The sequence below is a fragment of the Ranitomeya variabilis genome, chromosome 7, assembly GCF_051348905.1.
Source record: "Ranitomeya variabilis isolate aRanVar5 chromosome 7, aRanVar5.hap1, whole genome shotgun sequence".
Lineage (NCBI taxonomy): Eukaryota > Metazoa > Chordata > Amphibia > Anura > Dendrobatidae > Ranitomeya > Ranitomeya variabilis.
In genome coordinates this window covers 171,803,165-171,822,812 of record NC_135238.1, presented here as the reverse complement: position 1 = coordinate 171,822,812, position 19,648 = coordinate 171,803,165, and the positions used below count along the sequence as shown (strand labels likewise).

Below are 19,648 nucleotides of genomic sequence, written 5' to 3'. Positions count from 1 at the left end.
GTCCAGTTACTCTGATCAGAGTTTGATCAAAGTGGCATCAGTTTTTCTTGGATGTGGAGATAAAAAAAAAAAAAAGTTTCTCCACCTTCCACATTCTATCAGTCTGTGAAAATCAGACCACACTGGGACGTCATCCGAGTTTGGTCCAATTTTTTTCATGGACCCATAGGCTTGCATTGATGTTTTTTGATCTGACACTTGGATCAAAATCAAACATGTCTCCAATTTTTTCCGTGAACCACTGACCCCGAGGAAAATATTGAACATGTGTACAGACCCACGGAATATCAGAGGTACAAGTGTTATCCATGAAAATCAGGATAGCACTTGTCTGAGAAAATTGGTTATGTGCCCGAGCCCTTATGTGCACACGGCTTTTTCAAACCGATGGCCATAGTTTTCTTTCATAAAACCACTTCAGGAACAATCTGGCGACTTCTTTTCTTAAGTGACTCGGCCAGTATGTTTGTGCTCCTTTATCTATATATTCTATTAAGAGATGGGTGGTTTCCAAACGAAGCCGGGTGATGAATGATCACATTACTTCTTCTAGTACTTCTTCTGAACTAGAAACAGTTGTTTGGACATTGCTGTGGATTATGTCCATTTTTCAGGTGGTTTTGCAATGCTGTTTTATTCGGACAATGTGTTGAATCCACCTGAAAAAGACGTTGTGTGCACATGACCAGGAAAGGAGAAAACTCCTTCAAAACCTTCCTCAAAAATGAGAGCTTCCTGAAAACTTGTGTTTTTTTTAACTGAAAAACTGAAAAACAAAAAATCAATGTGAACATTATTATCTGGCTGAAGGTTTACTATCTCTGCAAAGAGGTTTTTTTTTATACTTTTATGTTCTTTTTCTGTTACTTATTTTCCAAATTGTTCTAAATTGGCACCTATCCAAAGGTTTTTATGTTGTATTTATTAGAAAATGACAGTCACAAATGATGTCCTAATTAGCAGGCATGTATACACAACAAGGCGTAATGTCAGCGATAGCATGCCAATATCTATGCAAACTAAAGTAAATTACACAAGATTATCAAAGGAGCCTCTAATCAGCTAATAATATTATAACTATTAGTATCTATTAGTATGTAGTTGTTCCTTTACTATCCTTTAGGCTGGTGTCACACTTCCTTGTGCAATGCGAGAAACTTGCGTGAGTCTCTCTCCTCAATACCCGCCGGCGGTTTGGAGCGGAGCGTTCAGCTGCATAGAAATACATGCAGCCGCACACTCCAGTCCCGTGCACAACTAAGATCCACATTGCTCAGGATTCCCTGATCAGATCCTGTACAGATACAACTTAATAAAGGCCATATGTGGCCAAAACATTGGCTCATTTCTGTATTTTATGAGTTGGTTCACTTAAATAAAATTATCCACCTTTTCTGCAAATATGAGTGCCAAAGTTGTCTTCCAATTAAAGATATTATTCCCATCATGTAATGTTATAACATATCTGAAAGGAAGCACCAACAATGAACAATGTGAAAGAAAACATTTTGATGGGCTGTGAGGATTTGTGGGATGTTTCAGAAATCAGGCTCCCAAATGTAATGTTTTAATGCAAAATCCCTTGAATAGATGTTTATAACTTGAAATATTAATATGAACGTGATAGCATTGTTAACAGGAACCTGTCACATCCATAAAATGCTACTTACCTGCAAAGGAGTAGTCTGCAGGTAAGTAGCATTAAAATCCTGGTAGGTTGCCTTAGGCTTCTCTCACACTAGCGTCAGCATGGGGCCGTCGTTATGCGTCGGCCCGACGTGTCGACGCGCGTTGTGAAAGTGATGCCCGACATGGGCAGCGAAAGCAGTCTTATGACGCTTCCGCTGCCCCATTGTAAGGTCCGGGGAGGAGGGGGCGGAGTTTCGGCCGCGCATGCGCTGTCGAAAATGGCGGACACGACGCGCAAAAAAAGTTACATGTAACTTATTTGTGCCGACGGCATCCGTCGCATGATGGTTGTGATGTGTGGCCATACGTCGCAATGCATCGCTAATGTAAATCTATGGGGAAAAAACGCATCCTGCGGACAACTTTGCAGGATGCGTTTTTTTCTCCTAAACGTCGCATTGCGACGTACAGCAAACAATGCTAGTGTGAAAGTAGCCTAACTGGAGCAATGGCTGCAGAGAGAAAATGAACTTATATCCTCCCTGTAGCTGCTCGCTCCCAGTCATTGAAACAATGGCTGTAATCACTCGTCAGCAGCCTGCTCTGCACACAAGCTACAAACACTACACACGCTGGAGAGCAGGCTGTCAATCAATGTGCAGGGGCATGATTACAACACACTCACTGAGAAGTGAGTGATAACAGTAATGACGAGGTCACACTTGCGAGTGCAATACCTGGCACTGCCTCCTGCACTCGGGACCAGAGCATTCAGCTGCATAGAAATACAAGCAACCGCACACTCCGGTCCCGAGTGCCAGGGGCAGTGCCAGGTATTGATGAGAGAGACTCGAGTGAGTTTCTCGCATTGCACTCACAAGTGTGATCCCAGCCTAATCACTCTCAGCACAGCAGTGAAGATTGAAAGGGAGTGGCTTCAGGGAGGATATAAGTTCATCTTTTCCCTGTAGCTGCTGCTCAAGTAAGGAAGCCTAACTAGATTATAATGCTATTTACCTAACTGTTATACTGTGTCAAAAATACTCACTGAGCTACAGTATAATACTCGGCAATCCAGGAGTCTGTCTGAGCGCTATCCGGCCATCAGATTCTTGCTGCTACTTTAACAAAACAGGCACGGCCTAGTCCAAACCAGGTCCCTTGACGGCTTCTCCTCACCCAGATCCCTTAGACTGATAGGTTTCTTCCTATTTAGATATGTAGGGAGAGACTTGTCAGTCTTCAGTCAGACCTGGGGAGTCCATGGAAGGTCTTTCAAAGTAAGATTTTTCTGAAACGTCACTTCAGAGTAACAAGTCTATATCTGCAATTATGCCGCCAGTGTTTGATTCATGCTGTCCGAAGTTTGGGGCCCTTTAACATTGCACCTTTGTCAAAAGAAGTTTTCAGTGTCTGGATGTACACAATGAATGATTCCAATCACTAACATGAAAACAGTGAGAAATGTGCACAATGCTCTATTCAACATGTTTCCATCCAGCCGCTTCCTTAGTTTATAATAGATTACCAGTGGGGGAGTCGGGTGTCGGACCCCCACCCATCTGATATTGATGTCCTATCCTTGTGACCGGATAGCCACTTTTAATGTTGATAAAAATACAGTTTTAATGAATTTCAATCAGTCCTGTATTGTATCTGATTACTGACAGCAAGCAGCTTTTGTCTGTTATAAACCTGTTAAAGGGAACCTGTCGCGTGAAAAAATCGCTATTAACCTGCACATATGGGGTTAATCTGAAGGTTAATAGCATTATGAACCTGCCCAGCTCCCACAGTTAGACCCCCACTGCCTGGAGGAAGTGAACTTTATTCCCCCTGGCAGTGTTTGGATTTCAGTCACGGGGATGGCCCAGGCGCAGCTTCAGTCACCATTCTGTGTATAGAGAGTGGTGGCAGTAACCGCGCCCTCAGCCCTGACTGACAGCAGCTCAGCATTAGGGCCAGCTGTCAGTCGGTACCAGGGACTCAGTTACAGCTGTCACTCTCTATACATAGAGCGGTGACTGAATTTGTGATGGCACTGCCACCATGACTGAAACCCAAACACTTCCGGGAATAAAGTTCATTTCCTGGCAGTATTTGGGGTCTAAGTGCCAGCACAGGGCAGATTCGGAAAGCTTTTATACTTCGGATTAACCCCATATCTGCAGGTTAATAGCATTTTTTTCACCTCACAGGTTCCCTTTAAATCATAACATGCAAGAGAAGTTAAGTCTTTAACAATTGTTCTTTTTGTATACTTCATACTGTCTCTATCACTTTGTCCAGTCCTGATTGGTTTTATTTCCTTGTATTTTAGGTATGGTCTGTGGTCCTCATCTTTTGGCCTGTTGTAATATTTTTCATCTTCGCAATGACACGGATTAGATATCCTCCCACACAAGTATCAGACTGTGAGTATCAGATGGATCCGTAACAATGGCCTTTACTGTGTCGTGTAATCTGGCAATCTGTACAGTCAACAACGACAAGAATCTGTTGCCTTTCAGAAATGTGTTGAATGTATTTATGTTTTGGAAAACCTCCTTGCCATTATCCATTCTTCTTACCTTAGATCATTAAGGGTTTGTCTGACAAAGAAAGTTCATTTTAATCAATACATCTTAGAATAATAATACGTTTTACAATTGGATGTGTTTAAAATAATGCTCCTGTGATGAGATAATCGTATAAATGTGCCCCTGCTGTGTACTGTGTAATGGCTGTGTCTGACTGTGCAGGGACATTGTCTGTTCATACCCCAGCTCTGGGGCAGGGGGGAAAGCAAAAGAGTATACAGATAGCACAGCTTGGGAATGCAGCTGATTCTTTCTGTGAGGTAAAACATTGTTTAAAAACAGGCAGGGAAAGCTTTTAGCTTACAAACAGAATCAGCAGTGATGCTATGCTGTAATACCTGTATATTCTCTTTTGCTTCCTCCCCTGCCCAGGAGCTGTGATATGATCAGGCCATGTTCCTGCACAGTCAGACACAGCCATTACACAGTACACAGCACGGTCACATTTATAAAATTATCTCAGTACAGGAACATTTTTATAACACATCCAATTGTGGAATTTTTTTTTACTCCACGATCTAGTGATTTAAATGTACTTGTTTCATAGGACAACCCCTTTAAGGATTTTATGTCTCTGTAAATATTTTTTTTATAAAAATTCAGACCAGGGCAGATGTCAGGGCACACTGAAATTTTGGGGCCTGTGGTGATCAAAGTAAATATGTTCTTTCTAGCCATACATATTAGACAGCTGTCAAATCAGAGGCGTAGCTAGGAGTTGAGCTCGGGGGGGAGCACAACATCTGAGTGGGCCCCTAACCGGCAACCCTGATTACAACTATGATGGCACACTGATATTACCACCATATGGTGACATATTGTTGTATATATTAAGTACTGCGGAACATACAAGTAATTACAGTAAGGTGTAGGGTTTCTACTCGTTCGGTTACACTTGAGGTAGGCACACGAGGAGGTTGCAGAAAAATGTCCACTTTAAACAGGAACAACACTGGAAGTCTGCACACCTCCACACATAGACCTTGAATGAGACAACTGGTCTTCTATTTTATCTGCCATACTACGCTCCGGGATGGGGATATGTGAGCAGCCAGTCTCCCCCATCTCTCTGACTGCTCGTAAACCTGGCTCTGATATTATTTATTAACTCTCTCAGCACTATACAGTCCCCTCGAGGACCTGTCCGGCGGCCATCTTACAACAGTTATATAAAGTAACTTACAGCTGACATTCTTTCTGATTGAGTCATCAATTTTTCAACTTTTCCTTCTGGCCCAGACCAACATGAAAACTTCTTCCAGCCATGACTTATGTACAGAGATTACAACAACGACACATACAGTGGGGAAATAAGTATTTAGTCAGCCACCAATTGTGTAAGTTGTCGCACTTAGAAAGATGAGAAAGGCCTGTAATTGACATTATAGGTAGACCACAACTATGAGAGTCAAAATGAGAATACAAATCCAGAAAATCACCTTGTCTGATTTGGCAAGATATATTTTGCAATTATGGTGGAAAATAAGTATTTGGTTATTAACAAAAGTTCATCTCAATATTTTGTTATATATCCTTTGTTGGCAATGACAGAGGTAAAACGTTTTCTGTAAGTCTTCACAAGGTTGTGACACACTGTTGGTGTTATGTCGGCCAATTCATCCATGCAGATCTCCTCTAGAGCAGTGATGTTTTGGGCATGTCGCTGGGCAACATGGACTTTCTACTCCCGCCAAAGGTTTTCTATGGGGATGAGATCTGGAGACTGGCTAGGCCACTCCAGGACCTTCATATGCTTCTTACAAAGCCACTCCTTCGTTGCCCAGGAGGTGTGCTTAGCATCATTATCATGCTGAAAGACCCATCCACATTTCATTTTCAGTACCCTTGCTGATGGAAGGCGGTTTGCACTCAAAATCTCTCGATACATGGCCCCATTCATTCTTTCATGTACAGGGATCAGTCGTCCTGGTCCCTTTGCAGAGAAACAGCCCCAAAGCATGATGTTGCCACCCCCATGCTTCACAGTAGGTATGGTGTTCTTTGGATGAAACTCAGCATTCTGTCTCATCCAAGCACAAACGAGTTTTGTTTCAACCAAACAGTTCTACTTTGGTTTCATCAGACAATATGACATTCTCCCAATACTCTTCTGGATAAATCAAATGCTCTCTGGGAAACTTCAGATGGGCCCGGACATGTACTGGCTTAAGCAGGGGGACACGTCTGGCACTGCAGGATCTGAGTCCCTAGTGGTGTAGTGTGTTACTGATGGTAGCCTTTGTTACGGTGGTCCCAGCTCTATGCAGGTTATTTACTAGGTCCCCCCGTGTGGTTCTGAGATTTTTGCTCACTGTTCTTGTGATAATTTTGACCCCACGTTGTGAGATCTTGCGTGGAGCCCCAGATCGAGGGAGATTATCAGTGGTCTTGTATGTCTTCCATTTTCTTATAATTGCTCCCACAGTTGATTTCATCACACCAAGCTGCTTGCCTATTGCAGATTCAGTCTTCTCAGCCTGGTGCAGGGCTACAATTTTGTTTCTGGTGCCCTTCGACAGCTCTTTGGTCTTCACCATAGTGGAGTTTGGAGTGTGACTGTTTGAGGTTGTGGACAGTTGTATGTTATACTGATAACAAGTTCAAACAGGTGCCATTACTACAGGTAATGAGTGGAGGACAGAGGAGCTTCTTAAAGAAGAAGTTACAGGTCTGTGAGTGCCAGAAATCTTGCATGTTTTTAGGTGACCAAATGCTTATTTTCCACCGTAATTTGCAAAATAAATCTTGCCAAACCAGACAAGGAGATTTTCTGGATTTGTTTTCTCATTTTGACTCTCATAGTTGTGGTCTACCTATGATGTCAATTACAGGCCTCTCTCATCTTTTTAAGTGGGGGAACTTGCACAATTGGTGGCTGACTAAATACTTTTTTTCCCCACGGTATGACTTCTATTTCCAGCACCGACCACAATCTATTCCCAACCTGCACAAACGCCTTATCCTCCTGATACCCCAATGCTGAGCCACTGCTGCCGTATGTGTCCCTATTACTGCACCTTCTTTTTGGCACAAAAACAGTGCTCCACATGATAATGCCCACTACTGCCCCGTACATGGTAATAATGCCTCCATTGTGCCCTCTAAATGGTACAATTCACTCCTAGAAAATATTAATGGCCTTTGCAAATGCTCTAGAAATCTGTGCCCACATTTTCCATCTTTGGTGGCCTCATAACTCTAAGTGCCCCTATGACAATAATGCTTCTTAAGTGGCCACTTAACATATAATAATGTCCACTGAGTCACCCAATGTACAGCTCCTCTATACACTGTATGGCGGGCCTACAGCTTCCCTATATACAGTTTGATACCCCCACAGCTACACTATATAAAGTATGATACTCCCACAGCTCCTCAATACATAGTATGATGTTTCCACCGCTCCCCCAAAACTAAGTATAATGACCCCTACAGAAGTCCTCGTGGTACGCCACTGCTTGGAGATTAACTGTTTTGGGGAACTGCGCACGCCGATACAGTTAAGGGTAGCGTAGCTCCTGGTGACCCCACTGAGCACGGTGCCTGGGGTGACCACACCCTCTGCCCTCCTGGTAGCTACATCAGATCAACCCATGTTCTGCTTAGAGTTACCCCCCATCCAACCTCCTCATATACATAAAAGCACTGTATTAGTGAGCTTGCATGTTTCAGTGAAAGGAAGTGAATAAGCTGATGCAAGCTACCAGTTTCATATCCTCATTATAATAAAGGATTGGCCTTGAAATCTACAATTTCATCAAGGAAATGTCAGGTCAACCTCATTTATCTTAGTCGGTTGATTCTGCTTTAAAGAGGGCCTGTCGCTTGTATTAATGTGGTCAGGGTTTGCTCTTTTATTACTGCTGCTGCTCCCACAATTATTCCATTTTCTTTCTTTCTTTTTTTTTCTTTCATTGTAATCTATAATGTACCTAAACACTATTACCCTGCAAATATGGGGTTAATCTGCAGGTTAATAGCATTCTAAAGCCGCAGGGAGGAAGTGTACTTTATTCCATCTGGTAGCCTCCACCTTTCATTAGTAGAGGCACGGCTTCAGTCATCACTCAGTACATAGTGAGCTATAACCATGTCCCCACACTGACTGACAGCCGCCTCAGCAGTGCATCAGTACAGAGCCGGCTGTCAGTCAGTGCCTGCTTGTGTGTACAGAGTGGTGCCTGAATCTGTGCCAGCCATGCCTCCATGACTGAAAGCCCGAGGCTGCCTGCTGGAATGAAGTTAATTGTTTCTTAGTCGCTGGGCTTTCATTGTAGTGGCAGCACAATACGTTTAAAGGGTTTATCCAGGACAAATACAAAATTTTTACTATTTGCCTAAGAACTAACAAGCAAATAGTTACTAACCACCTGACTGTTGTGCCCAGCACCAATCTCTACTGGCACAAAGTGGTCAAAGATTCAGCAGCTTACGCTGACGTCATGTTGACAGAGCAGCGGTTTCTCTTCCGCTGTCAATAAACATGACGTCAGCAATCAGCAGTCCACATTGACAGAGCAGCCCAGAAGGAGAAGAGCTGCTCTGTTTACATGTAGCAGCTGGATTACCAGCAGGAGAGGTCAGTGACCGCTCAGAGCCTTCGCCGGGTAGAACAGTCAGATAGTTGCCTTTTCAGGTCCATAGTAAAAAAAAAATAGTCCTGAAGAAGCTCTTTTAATATTTGCTGTCTATAAATTATCCCCGTTTTACTTTTGAACCTTGGAGTATTGCTGACCTTTAGCTTCTGATAAAACATCACTATATAGCTGCAGCTGTAGACAAGGCTGGCACCGATGGAAATGCTGTATTTAAGAGAAGAAGCTTCCATATAAATAAGAGGAAGAAGAGCTTTACTAGGTTTGATGGTATTGCTATCGTTTCTCTGTGTCATCTTCATGTAAATAAGGGAATGTGATAGACTGGCATTATTTCAAATCCTAGAATTTGTTCAGTAAAAAATAGTAAGCTGGAAACAAAATCCCCATTTGCATGGCCGGCTGAGGCGATCCTCTGTGCTGATTGATCTGTGATGGATCTCCTGTCTAGTGCAACAACCCTGAAACCAGTGTACAGTGAGCTGTCCTGACTGCTTGGAAATGTTATTCAGCAGAGGGATCCGACCGAGGAAACATAATAGTAACGTCCATGATACCATTACGGGTGACGTTTCTCTAGAGTATGTGCTGAATTTATAATTGCTCCCCATGGAAAGTGCAGCATCCCAGTGCTTTACAGCTTTCATCTGGACTGTGCCTTAGTTGCCTAGATAGAAGCACTAAATGAGCAATCAATTTCTTCTTTCATTAAGATATTATTGATTACAATATAAAAATACTCATATGCCTTATAGGGGTTGTCCATGCTTAGGGTACAAGCCTACAGCTATTCTATGTTGCTGCAGACTTGTGAATCCTCACAGCACGCAGTGCGCATTCTATCAGGATTCACCGGCGCTGGGAGCAGACATGTGCGTCACCGTAAGTATGTGAATTGCATAAATGCTGTCACATGCCGCCTAAATGAGACAAGTGAATTGAGTGAGGATGGACACATCTAGTCGCAATGTGGCCAGAAGTATGCATGCATATCTCATAATGCGGTCACACGATCAGCCATTCCTTTTGTCAGCACCAGAGAATCCTGGCTGCGTGCACTGTGCGCATTGTGAGAATTCACAAATCTGCAGTCACGGAGCACAAAAAGGATTGTGCTTTAAAATTCAACTTGTTCAACCCTTCTCTCCCTTGAGATCTTCTGTTATGGTTCGTTCACATTAGCGTATAAAAAAAATCGGCCCCATTTTCATCCAGGAGAGTGGGACGATTTTTTTTCACTTGTCATCCATGTGCTATTCATATACAATCCATTTTTCACTCAGCAGCTATTAATCTTTTACAGGAGCATTTACAATTTCCTATGTTACAGAACTGTAATGTATCCGTAAAAATCGGATGGTATACTGATGGTCCAGATAGCATGCAATTTTTTTTTTCTCGCACTGTGCAGATTTTGGAGTGAAATTGAGGTAGGATGCGATTTTTTTTTCGCACGCTGATTACAGCTAAGAGGAAAATACTCAGATCTGCACTACCTCATTGAATAACATTGGTCCGAGCGCAATGTGATTTTTTTATTGGATTGCACTCTTCCGATTTATAAGATGGGGTGAGCAAACTGTTAGTGAGAGAGTTGTGATGGTCTTATGCCCATTAACCAAAATCAGAGGTTTCATCTGACTTTTTTGCAATATGTACTGCTGCCTTTAGTTGCAGCTGGTGAAATGTACTGTACATCATTGTTAGATTTTCCCTAAAGTTTTTTTTACAGATCATTTGGAATCTTAAATTGTCCACGTTACATTTGCAGTGTATTGTAATGCCTTGAGGATGAGATGATCGGCAACTACGTTTAGTTATTAGTAGTCGTTTAATATGCTGTTTAGGCACATTTTTTATGCACACAGAATGTTCAGTAGCAGATCGTTCTGTGTGTAAGGAAGTGGACAAGAGAAAAGATGAGTATAGTTGATGCCTAGTAACTGCAAGTGCACATCGCCATCTGTTGGTCAAAGGCAAAAGTGAAATAAAGAAGGAATTACACTAGTATGAATCTAAAAGTGGGAACCTATGTTTCCAGAGGAAGAATTTGAAGAAGACAACAGGTCAGGTGACACCTGTGTTGCAGTTCTAATTATAAAAGGCCTGGGCGGGCAGAGAAGGGAGGAGTTGGGGCCAGAACCTGGACCAGGCATGCCATGTGGCTGCGGAGTGGGCTTAGTTCCACCATAGTCACAGAAGCATCTGAGAGCAGTCCAATGCTGGCGAAGGCCTGAGCTGAGTAGACGATCCGTGAGTAGCTCCAGTAGAAGATCCGTAAGCAGCATCAGTAGCAGTGCCAGTAGAAGATCCATGAGCAGCGCCAGTAGATCTGTTAGCTGCACCAGTAGCAGCGCCAGTAGAAGATTTGTAAGCAGCTCCAATAGAAGATCTGTAAGCAAATCCAGTAAAATACCAATAAGCAGCACCAGTAGAAGACTATGTGCAGTGCCAGTAGAAGACTGTATGCAGCATAAGTATAAGACCATAAGCAGCGCCAGTAGAAGATTCATAAGCAGCGCCAGAAGATCCATAAGCAGCGCCAGTAGAAAATCCATAAGCAGCGCCAGTAGAAGAACCGTAAGCCGCACCAGGAGAAGATCCTTATCAAAGCCAGTAGAAAACTGTACGCAACACCAATAGAAGACTGTACACAGCGCCAGTAGAAGACCATAAGCAGACTGTGACCAGATCCAAACCAGGCATGGGAGATGATCCGGCTGTAGCAGAGGGCCGTTCTGGTGGGCCGTTACTTCCAGCACAGAGGTGCAGTACTGGGTGTGGGCTGGGGCCTTGATTCAGGGAACAGAGACAGCCAGTGCCTCAAGCACACTGTATGCCCAGTGACTTGCATATCTAGGACTTGTGGCCTAGTGGGAAATACTGGCTGATCAGATGAGTGTACAGAGACTATGACGGGAATGTGCCTATTTCTGATAGTGGTGCCCATTAAGCTGATATATTTATTTTTTATTATTTATTATTATAGTGCCATTTATTCCATGGCACTTTACATGTGAGAAGGGGTATACATAATAAAAAACAGGTACAATAATCTTAATCAATACAAGTCATGACTGGTACAGGAGGCGAGAGGACCCTGCCTGGGAGGACTCACAATCTACAAGGGATGGGTGAGGATACAATAGGCGAGGGCAGAGCTGGTCGTGTAGCGGTTTGGTGGATAGGTGGTTACTGCAGGTTGTAGGCTTGTCAGAAGAGGTAGGTCTTCAGGTTCCTTTTGAAGTTTTCCACAGTAGGCAAGAGTCTGATATGATGGGGTAGATAGTTCCAGAGGGGCGATGCGTGGAGAAATCTTGTATGCGATTGTGAGAAGAAGAGATAAGAGGGGAGTCGAGAAGGAGATCTTGTGGGGATTGGAGGTTACGTGCTGGTAGGTACTGGGAGATGAGGTCACAGATGTATGGAGGAGACAGTTTGTGGATGGCTTTGTATGCCATGGTTAGGGTTTTGAACTGCAGTCTCTGGGTAATGGAGAGCCAGTGAAGGGATTGACAGAGAGGAGAGGCCAAGGACAAGGAATAGCGTGGATTAGTTGGGTAGCAGAGTTTAAGATAGATTGGAGGGGTGCGAGAGTGTTAGAGGGGAGGACACATAGCAGGAGGTTGCAGTAGTCAAGATGGGAGATGATGAGGGCATTCACTGGAGTTTTTGCAGATTCTAGGTTGAGGAATGTACGGATCCTGGAGATTTTTTTTGAGTTGAAGTCAGCAGGAGGTGGAAAGGGCCTGGATAAGTGGTTTGAAGGTGAGATCAGAGTCAAGAATTACACCGAGGCAGCGAGCTTGTGGGACTGGAGAGAGTGAGCAGCCATTTTAATGGATAGGTTTGTTGGGAGAGTTGAGTGAGATGGGGGAAAGTTGATGAATTCTGTTTTGTCAATGTTAAGTTTTAGAAATCTAGCAGATAAGAAGGATGAAATAGTGGACAGACATTGTGGGATTTTGGTTTGTAGGGAGGTGATGTCTGTTCCAGAGAGGTAGATTTGTGTGTCATCAGCATAGAGGTGATACTGCAGGCCATGAGATTCTATGAGCTGTCCCAGTCCGAAGGTGTAAATGGAGAAGAGCAGGGGCCCTAGGTCTGAACCTTGCGGGACTCCGACAGATAGGGGGTGATGTTAGGAGGTGGTGTGTGAGTGGGAGACACTGAATGTCAGGTCATTTAGGTATGATGCGATCCAGGATAGGGCCAAGTCTGTGATGCCAAGAGATGAGAGGGTCTGTAGTAATAGGGAGAGGTCCACTGTGTCAAAGGCGGAGGACAGGTCCAGGAGAAGGAGGACAGAGTAGTGTCGCTTGGCTTTGGCAGTGAGCAGGTCATTGGTGACTTTAGGTAGGGCAGGTTCATTAGAGTGATGCGGCCGAAAGCCAGATTGTAAGTGGTCAAAGAGGGAGCAGGAAGAGAGGTGGGGGGACAATTCAAAATGGACACTGTTGTGAATTCGGTTTGTGGGCTCCCCCGGTGGTCTGTTATGGTAGTGTCTCTTATGTGCCTTCCTCCATCTCTGATTACCTGTCACCACCCTCTAGGGGAGTTTCCTATTTAAGGCTGCTTGGCTGTTAGTCACATGCCGGCCAACAATGTGCTAGTAGCATTCTGTTGCATTCACCTGCCTCAAGTTCCAGTTCAGCTAAGTTGTATTTTGTTTCTTGTTTTGCTATTTTTGTCCAGCAATCTGCAATGTGACTCTTCAGTGCTGGAAGCTCTTGTGGACAGAAAATTACTACTCCAGTGGCATGAGTTGTCACTGGAGTTTAAAGTAATTTCTGGATGGTGTTTTTGAATAGTGATTTTTAGGTCGACCGTGAAGTAACTCTTTCCTGTCCTTCTGCTATCTAGTAAGCGGACCTCACTGTGCTAAATCTGCTGTTCATCCTACGTATGTCATTTCCTCTGAACTCACCGTCAATATCTGTGGGGGCCTACTATCATCTTTGGGGGTTCCTCACTGGAGGTAAGACAGGCCTGCATATTCCTCTTATAGGGGTAGTTAGATCTCCGGCTGGCGCGTGGTGTCTAGGGCATCGTAGGTACATCCCCCGGCTACTGTAAGTGTTGGGTCAGGTTCAGGTCACGGTCGACCTTAGTTTCCATCACCCGAGAGCTAGTCCGTTTTGTATTTTTTCCCATGGTCATTGGGGTAACCATAACAGTTTGGCCGGCCTGTAAAAAATCTATGTGTTAAAATATGCACTAAAGTAGGAAGGAGAAGAAAAGGTTTTTTTTTCTGTGTTTGAAAGTGCACCTTAGTTGGATCATTTGTATTCCTTGCTTAAACTGCAGTCTTCAGCCTTTTTTTTTTTCTCCTCTCCTCTTAACCTCTGAATGCTTGGGTTACACCCATTTGAAACATGGATCCACAGAGTTTAGTTGCAGGTTTGAATAACCTTGCGACAAAAGTACAGAACCTACAAGATTTTGTTATACGTGCTCCAATGTCTGAACCTAAGATTCCTCTGCCTGAATACTTTACCGGAGACAGATCCCGGTTTTTGAGTTTCAGAGAAAATTGCAAATTGTTTTTGTCTCTGAGATCTCACTCTGCTGGTGATCAGACTCAACAAGTTAAAATTGTTATCTCTCTACTGCGCGGCGACCCACAAAGTTGGGCATTTGCATTATCGCCAGGGGATCCTGCGTTGTTAAATGTAGATGCGTTTTTTCAGGCTTTGGGGTTGCTTTATGAAGAACCTAATTTGGAGATTTTGGCTGAGAAAGCCTTGATAGCTCTTTCCCAAGGGCAAGATGAAGCTGAGATATACTGCCAGAAATTCCGTAAATGGTCGGTGCTTACTAAGTGGAATGAGTGCGCTTTAGCGGCTAATTTCAGAGAAGGTCTCTCTGATGCCGTGAAGGATGTCATGGTGGGGTTCCCTGTGCCTACAGATCTGAATGATGCCATGAAATTGGCTATCCAGATTGATCGGCGTTTGCGGGAGCGCAAATCTGTGCACCATATGGCGGGGTCTCCTGAGGAAAAATCTGTGCACCATATGGCGGTATCTTCTGAGCAAAAACCTGTGCACCATATGGCGGTGTCTTCTGAGCAAAGACCTGTGCACCATTTGGCGGTGACCTCTGAAAAGGCATTAGAGCATATGCAATGCGATCGTGTTTTGTCTAGAGGCGAACGTCAAAATTACAGGCGCAAAAATGGATTGTGCTTCTACTGTGGAGATCCAGCTCATGTTATATCAGCATGCTCTAAACGTATAAATAAGGTTGATAAAAAGGTTGATAAATCTTTTTCTACAGGTACCTTGCAGTCAAAATTTCTTTTGTCCGTGACATTGATTTGTACCTTATCATCTGTGACTGTGAATGCTTATGTGGATTCTGGCGCCGCTCTGAGTCTCATGGACTGGTCCTTTGCCAAGCGTTGTGGGTTTGATTTGGAGCCGTTGGAAGTTTCTATTCCCCTGAAGGGTATTGATTCTACACCTTTGGCTAGCAATAAACCACAATATTGGACACAAGTGACTATGCGTCTTATCCCAGACCATCAGGAGATTATTCGTTTCCTTGTATTATATAACCTACATGATGTCTTAGTGCTTGGATTACCATGGTTACAGATTCATAATCCCGTCTTGGACTGGAAATCTATGTCTGTGTTGAGCTGGGGATGTCGGGGTATTCATGGGGATGCACCTTTGGTTCCTATTTCTTCATCTACTCCCTCTGAGATCCCAGCATTTCTGTCAGATTTTTATGATGTCTTTCAAGAGCCTAAAGTTGATTCTCTCCCTCCCCACAGAGAGTGTGACTGCGCTATTGAATTGATCCCCGGTAGTAAGTTTCCTAAGGGTCGCTTGTTTAATTTGTCTGTACCTGAACATACTGCTATGCGGGAGTATATCAGAGAATCCTTGGAAAAGGGTCATATTCGCCCCTCGTTGTCTCCACTAGGGGCAGGATTTTTCTTTGTAGGTAAAAAGGATGGTTCATTGAGACCTTGTATCGACTATCGACTTTTGAATAAGATTACAGTTAAATACCAGTACCCGTTACCTTTACTGACTGATCTGTTTGCTCGTATAAAGGGGGCTAAGTGGTTCACTAAGATCGATCTACGTGGTGCGTATAATTTGGTGCGGATTAAGCAGGGGGATGAGTGGAAGACCGCATTTAATACGCCTGAAGGCCATTTTGAGTATTTGGTAATGCCTTTCGGTCTCGCAAATGCCCCTTCCGTTTTTCAGTCCTTTATGCACGATATTTTCCGTGAATATCTGGATAAGTTTATGATTGTGTATTTGGATGATATTCTTGTTTTTTCGGAGGACTGGGAATCTCACGTTCAACAAGTCAGGAGAGTTTTTCAGGTTTTGCGAGCTAATTCTCTTTTTGTAAAGGGCTCAAAGTGTAGTTTTGGAGTTCAGAGAATTTCCTTTTTGGGATATATTTTTTCCCCTTCATCTATGGAGATGGACCCTGTCAAGGTCCAGGCTATTTGTGATTGGATGCAACCTACTTCTTTGAAGAGTCTGCAAAAGTTCTTGGGTTTTGCTAATTTCTATCGCCGATTTATAGCGGGTTTTTCTGCCGTTGCTAAACCTTTGACTGATTTGACCAAAAAGGGTGCTGATGTTGCTAATTGGTCCTCTGCGGCTGTGGAGGCCTTTCAAGAGCTTAAGCGCCACTTTTCTTTCGCTCCTGTGTTGCGCCAACCTGATGTGTTACTTCCGTTCCAGGTTGAGGTGGATGCTTCGGAGATCGGAGCAGGTGCAGTTTTGTCGCAGAAAGATCCTGACTGCTCAGTAATGAGACCATGTGCGTTTTTCTCCCGAAAGTTTTCGCCCGCTGAGCGAAATTATGATGTGGGAAATCGGGAACTTCTGGCCATGAAGTGGGCGTTTGAGGAGTGGCGTCATTGGCTTGAGGGTGCTAGACACCAGGTGGTGGTCCTCACTGACCACAAGAATCTAATTTATCTTGAGTCGGCCAGGCGTCTGAATCCTAGACAGGCGCGCTGGTCGTTGTTTTTCTCCCGATTTAACTTTGTGGTGTCATATCTGCCTGGGTCCAAGAATGTGAAGGCGGATGCCCTCTCTAGGAGTTTTGAGCCTGACTCGCCTGGTGATTCCGAACCTACCGGCATCCTGAAGGATGGGGTGATATTGTCAGCTGTCTCCCCAGACCTGCGGCGTTCTTTGCAGGAGTTTCAGTTGGATAGGCCTGATCGCTGTCCGCCTGGTAGACTGTTTGTCCCTGATGATTGGACCAGTAGAGTTATCTCGGAGGTTCATTCTTCCGCGTTGACAGGTCATCCTGGAATTTTTGGCACCAGGGATTTGGTGTCTAGGTCCTTCTGGTGGCCTTCTTTGTCTCGAGATGTACGCATGTTTGTGCAGTCTTGTGATGTTTGTGCTCGGGCCAAGCCCTGCTGTTCTAGGGCCAGTGGGTTGTTGTTGCCCTTGCCTATTCCTAAGAGGCCTTGGACGCACATCTCTATGGACTTTATTTCTGACCTTCCGGTTTCTCGTAGGATGTCTGTCATCTGGGTGATTTGTGACCGTTTTTCCAAGATGGTTCATTTGGTACCTTTACCCAAATTGCCCTCCTCCTCTGAGTTGGTTCCTCTATTTTTTCAGAATGTGGTGCGTTTGCATGGTATTCCTGAGAATATAGTGTCTGACAGGGGTACTCAGTTTGTGTCTAGATTTTGGCGGACGTTCTGTGCCAGGATGGGTATCGATTTGTCTTTTTCGTCTGCATTCCATCCTCAGACTAATGGCCAGACTGAGCGTACTAATCAGACCTTGGAGACTTACTTGAGGTGTTTTGTGTCCGCTGATCAGGATGATTGGCTTGACTTTTTGCCATTGGCAGAGTTTGCCCTTAACAATCGGGCTAGTTCTGCCACTTTGGTTTCTCCATTTTTTTGTAATTCAGGGTTTCACCCTCGGTTTTCGTCCGGTCAATTGGAGTCTTCGGATTGTCCTGGAGTGGATGCTGTGGTTGATAGGATGCATCAGATTTGGGGACAGGTTGTGGACAATCTGAAGTTGTCCCAGGAGAAGACTCAACAGTTCACTAATCGTCATCGGCGTATTGGTCCTCGTCTTTGTGTTGGGGACCTGGTGTGGCTGTCTTCTCGATTTGTTCCTATGAAGGTCTCGTCTCCTAAGTTTAAGCCTCGGTTTATCGGCCCTTATAGGATTCTGGAGGTTCTTAATCCTGTGTCCTTTCGTTTGGACCTCCCAGCATCTTTTAATATCCATAATGTTTTCCATCGGTCATTATTGCGGAGGTATGAGGTACCGGTTGTTCCTTCTGCTGATCCACCTGCTCCTGTGTTGGTTGAGGGTGAATTGGAGTATGTGGTGGAAAAGATCTTGGACTCCCTTGTTTCCAGACGGAAACTTCAGTATCTGGTTAAGTGGAAAGGTTATGGCCAGGAGGATAATTCTTGGGTGACAGCATCCGATGTTCATGCTCCCGATTTGGTTCGTGCATTTCATAGTGCTCATCCAGGTCGCCCTGGTGGTTCTGGTGAGGGTTCGGTGCTCCCTCCTTAAGGGGGGGGTACTGTTGTGAATTCGGTTTGTGGGCTCCCCCGGTGGTCTGTTATGGTAGTGTCTCTTATGTGCCTTCCTCCATCTCTGATTACCTGTCGCCACCCTCTAGGGGAGTTTCCTATTTAAGGCTGCTTGGCTGTTAGTCACATGCCGGCCAACAATGTGCTAGTAGCATTCTGTTGCATTCACCTGCCTCAAGTTCCAGTTCAGCTAAGTTGTATTTTGTTTCTTGTTTTGCTATTTTTGTCCAGCAATCTGCAATGTGACTCTTCAGTGCTGGAAGCTCTTGTGGACAGAAAATTACTACTCCAGTGGCATGAGTTGTCACTGGAGTTTAAAGTAATTTCTGGATGGTGTTTTTGAATAGTGATTTTTAGGTCGACCGTGAAGTAACTCTTTCCTGTCCTTCTGCTATCTAGTAAGCGGACCTCACTGTGCTAAATCTGCTGTTCATCCTACGTATGTCATTTCCTCTGAACTCACCGTCAATATCTGTGGGGGCCTACTATCATCTTTGGGGGTTCCTCACTGGAGGTAAGACAGGCCTGCATATTCCTCTTATAGGGGTAGTTAGATCTCCGGCTGGCGCGTGGTGTCTAGGGCATCGTAGGTACATCCCCCGGCTACTGTAAGTGTTGGGTCAGGTTCAGGTCACGGTCGACCTTAGTTTCCATCACCCGAGAGCTAGTCCGTTTTGTATTTTTTCCCATGGTCATTGGGGTAACCATAACAGGACACGTTGTTTAAGTAGTTTTGAGGCAAAGGGGAGAACTGATATTGGGCGATAGCAAGATACAGAAGATGGGTCAAGAGAGGACTTTTTGAGGATAGGTATGATTGAGGCATGTTTGAAGCATGAGGGGAAAACACCAGTTGTTATTGATAGGTTGAAGAGATGGGTTAGAGTTGGGATGAAGACTGTGGTGAGATTTGGGATGAAGTGGGATGGGATTGGGTCAAGTGCACAGGTGGTGAGATGTGATCTTGAGTGTAGGGTCGAAATTTGGTCTTCTATAATGGTGGAGAATCTGGTTTTGGAGGAGAAGGGCTGAGTAGTTAGGAATAGGGGTTGTGGGGGTTGTAGGCCAAAGCTTTCTCTGATGTTATCAATCTTCTGTTTGAAGAATGAAGCAAAGTCTTCAGCTGAGATGAGTGGAGATGGAGGAGGTGCTGGGGAACAGAGGAGAGAACTGAAGGTGTTTGAATAGCTGTTTAGGTTTGTGAGATAGGGAGAGTATGAGAGATGAGAAGTAGGTTTGTTTTGATGCAGCGAATGTGGTCTTGAAATTAGTGAGGGACT

The 19,648-nt window shown here is 44.3% G+C and overlaps 1 protein-coding gene across 1 annotated transcript in view; it reads left to right on the top strand.

Moving 5' to 3' along the window:
* ABCA12 (ATP binding cassette subfamily A member 12) overlaps positions 1 to 19,648 on the top strand; it is a 243,169-nt gene that overhangs the window by 23,323 nt on the left and 200,198 nt on the right. Inside the window, exon 2 of the mRNA XM_077272263.1 lies at positions 3,950 to 4,043. Coding sequence (XP_077128378.1) covers positions 3,950 to 4,043 — 94 coding nt within the window. The remainder of the gene's footprint in view (positions 1 to 3,949; positions 4,044 to 19,648) is intronic.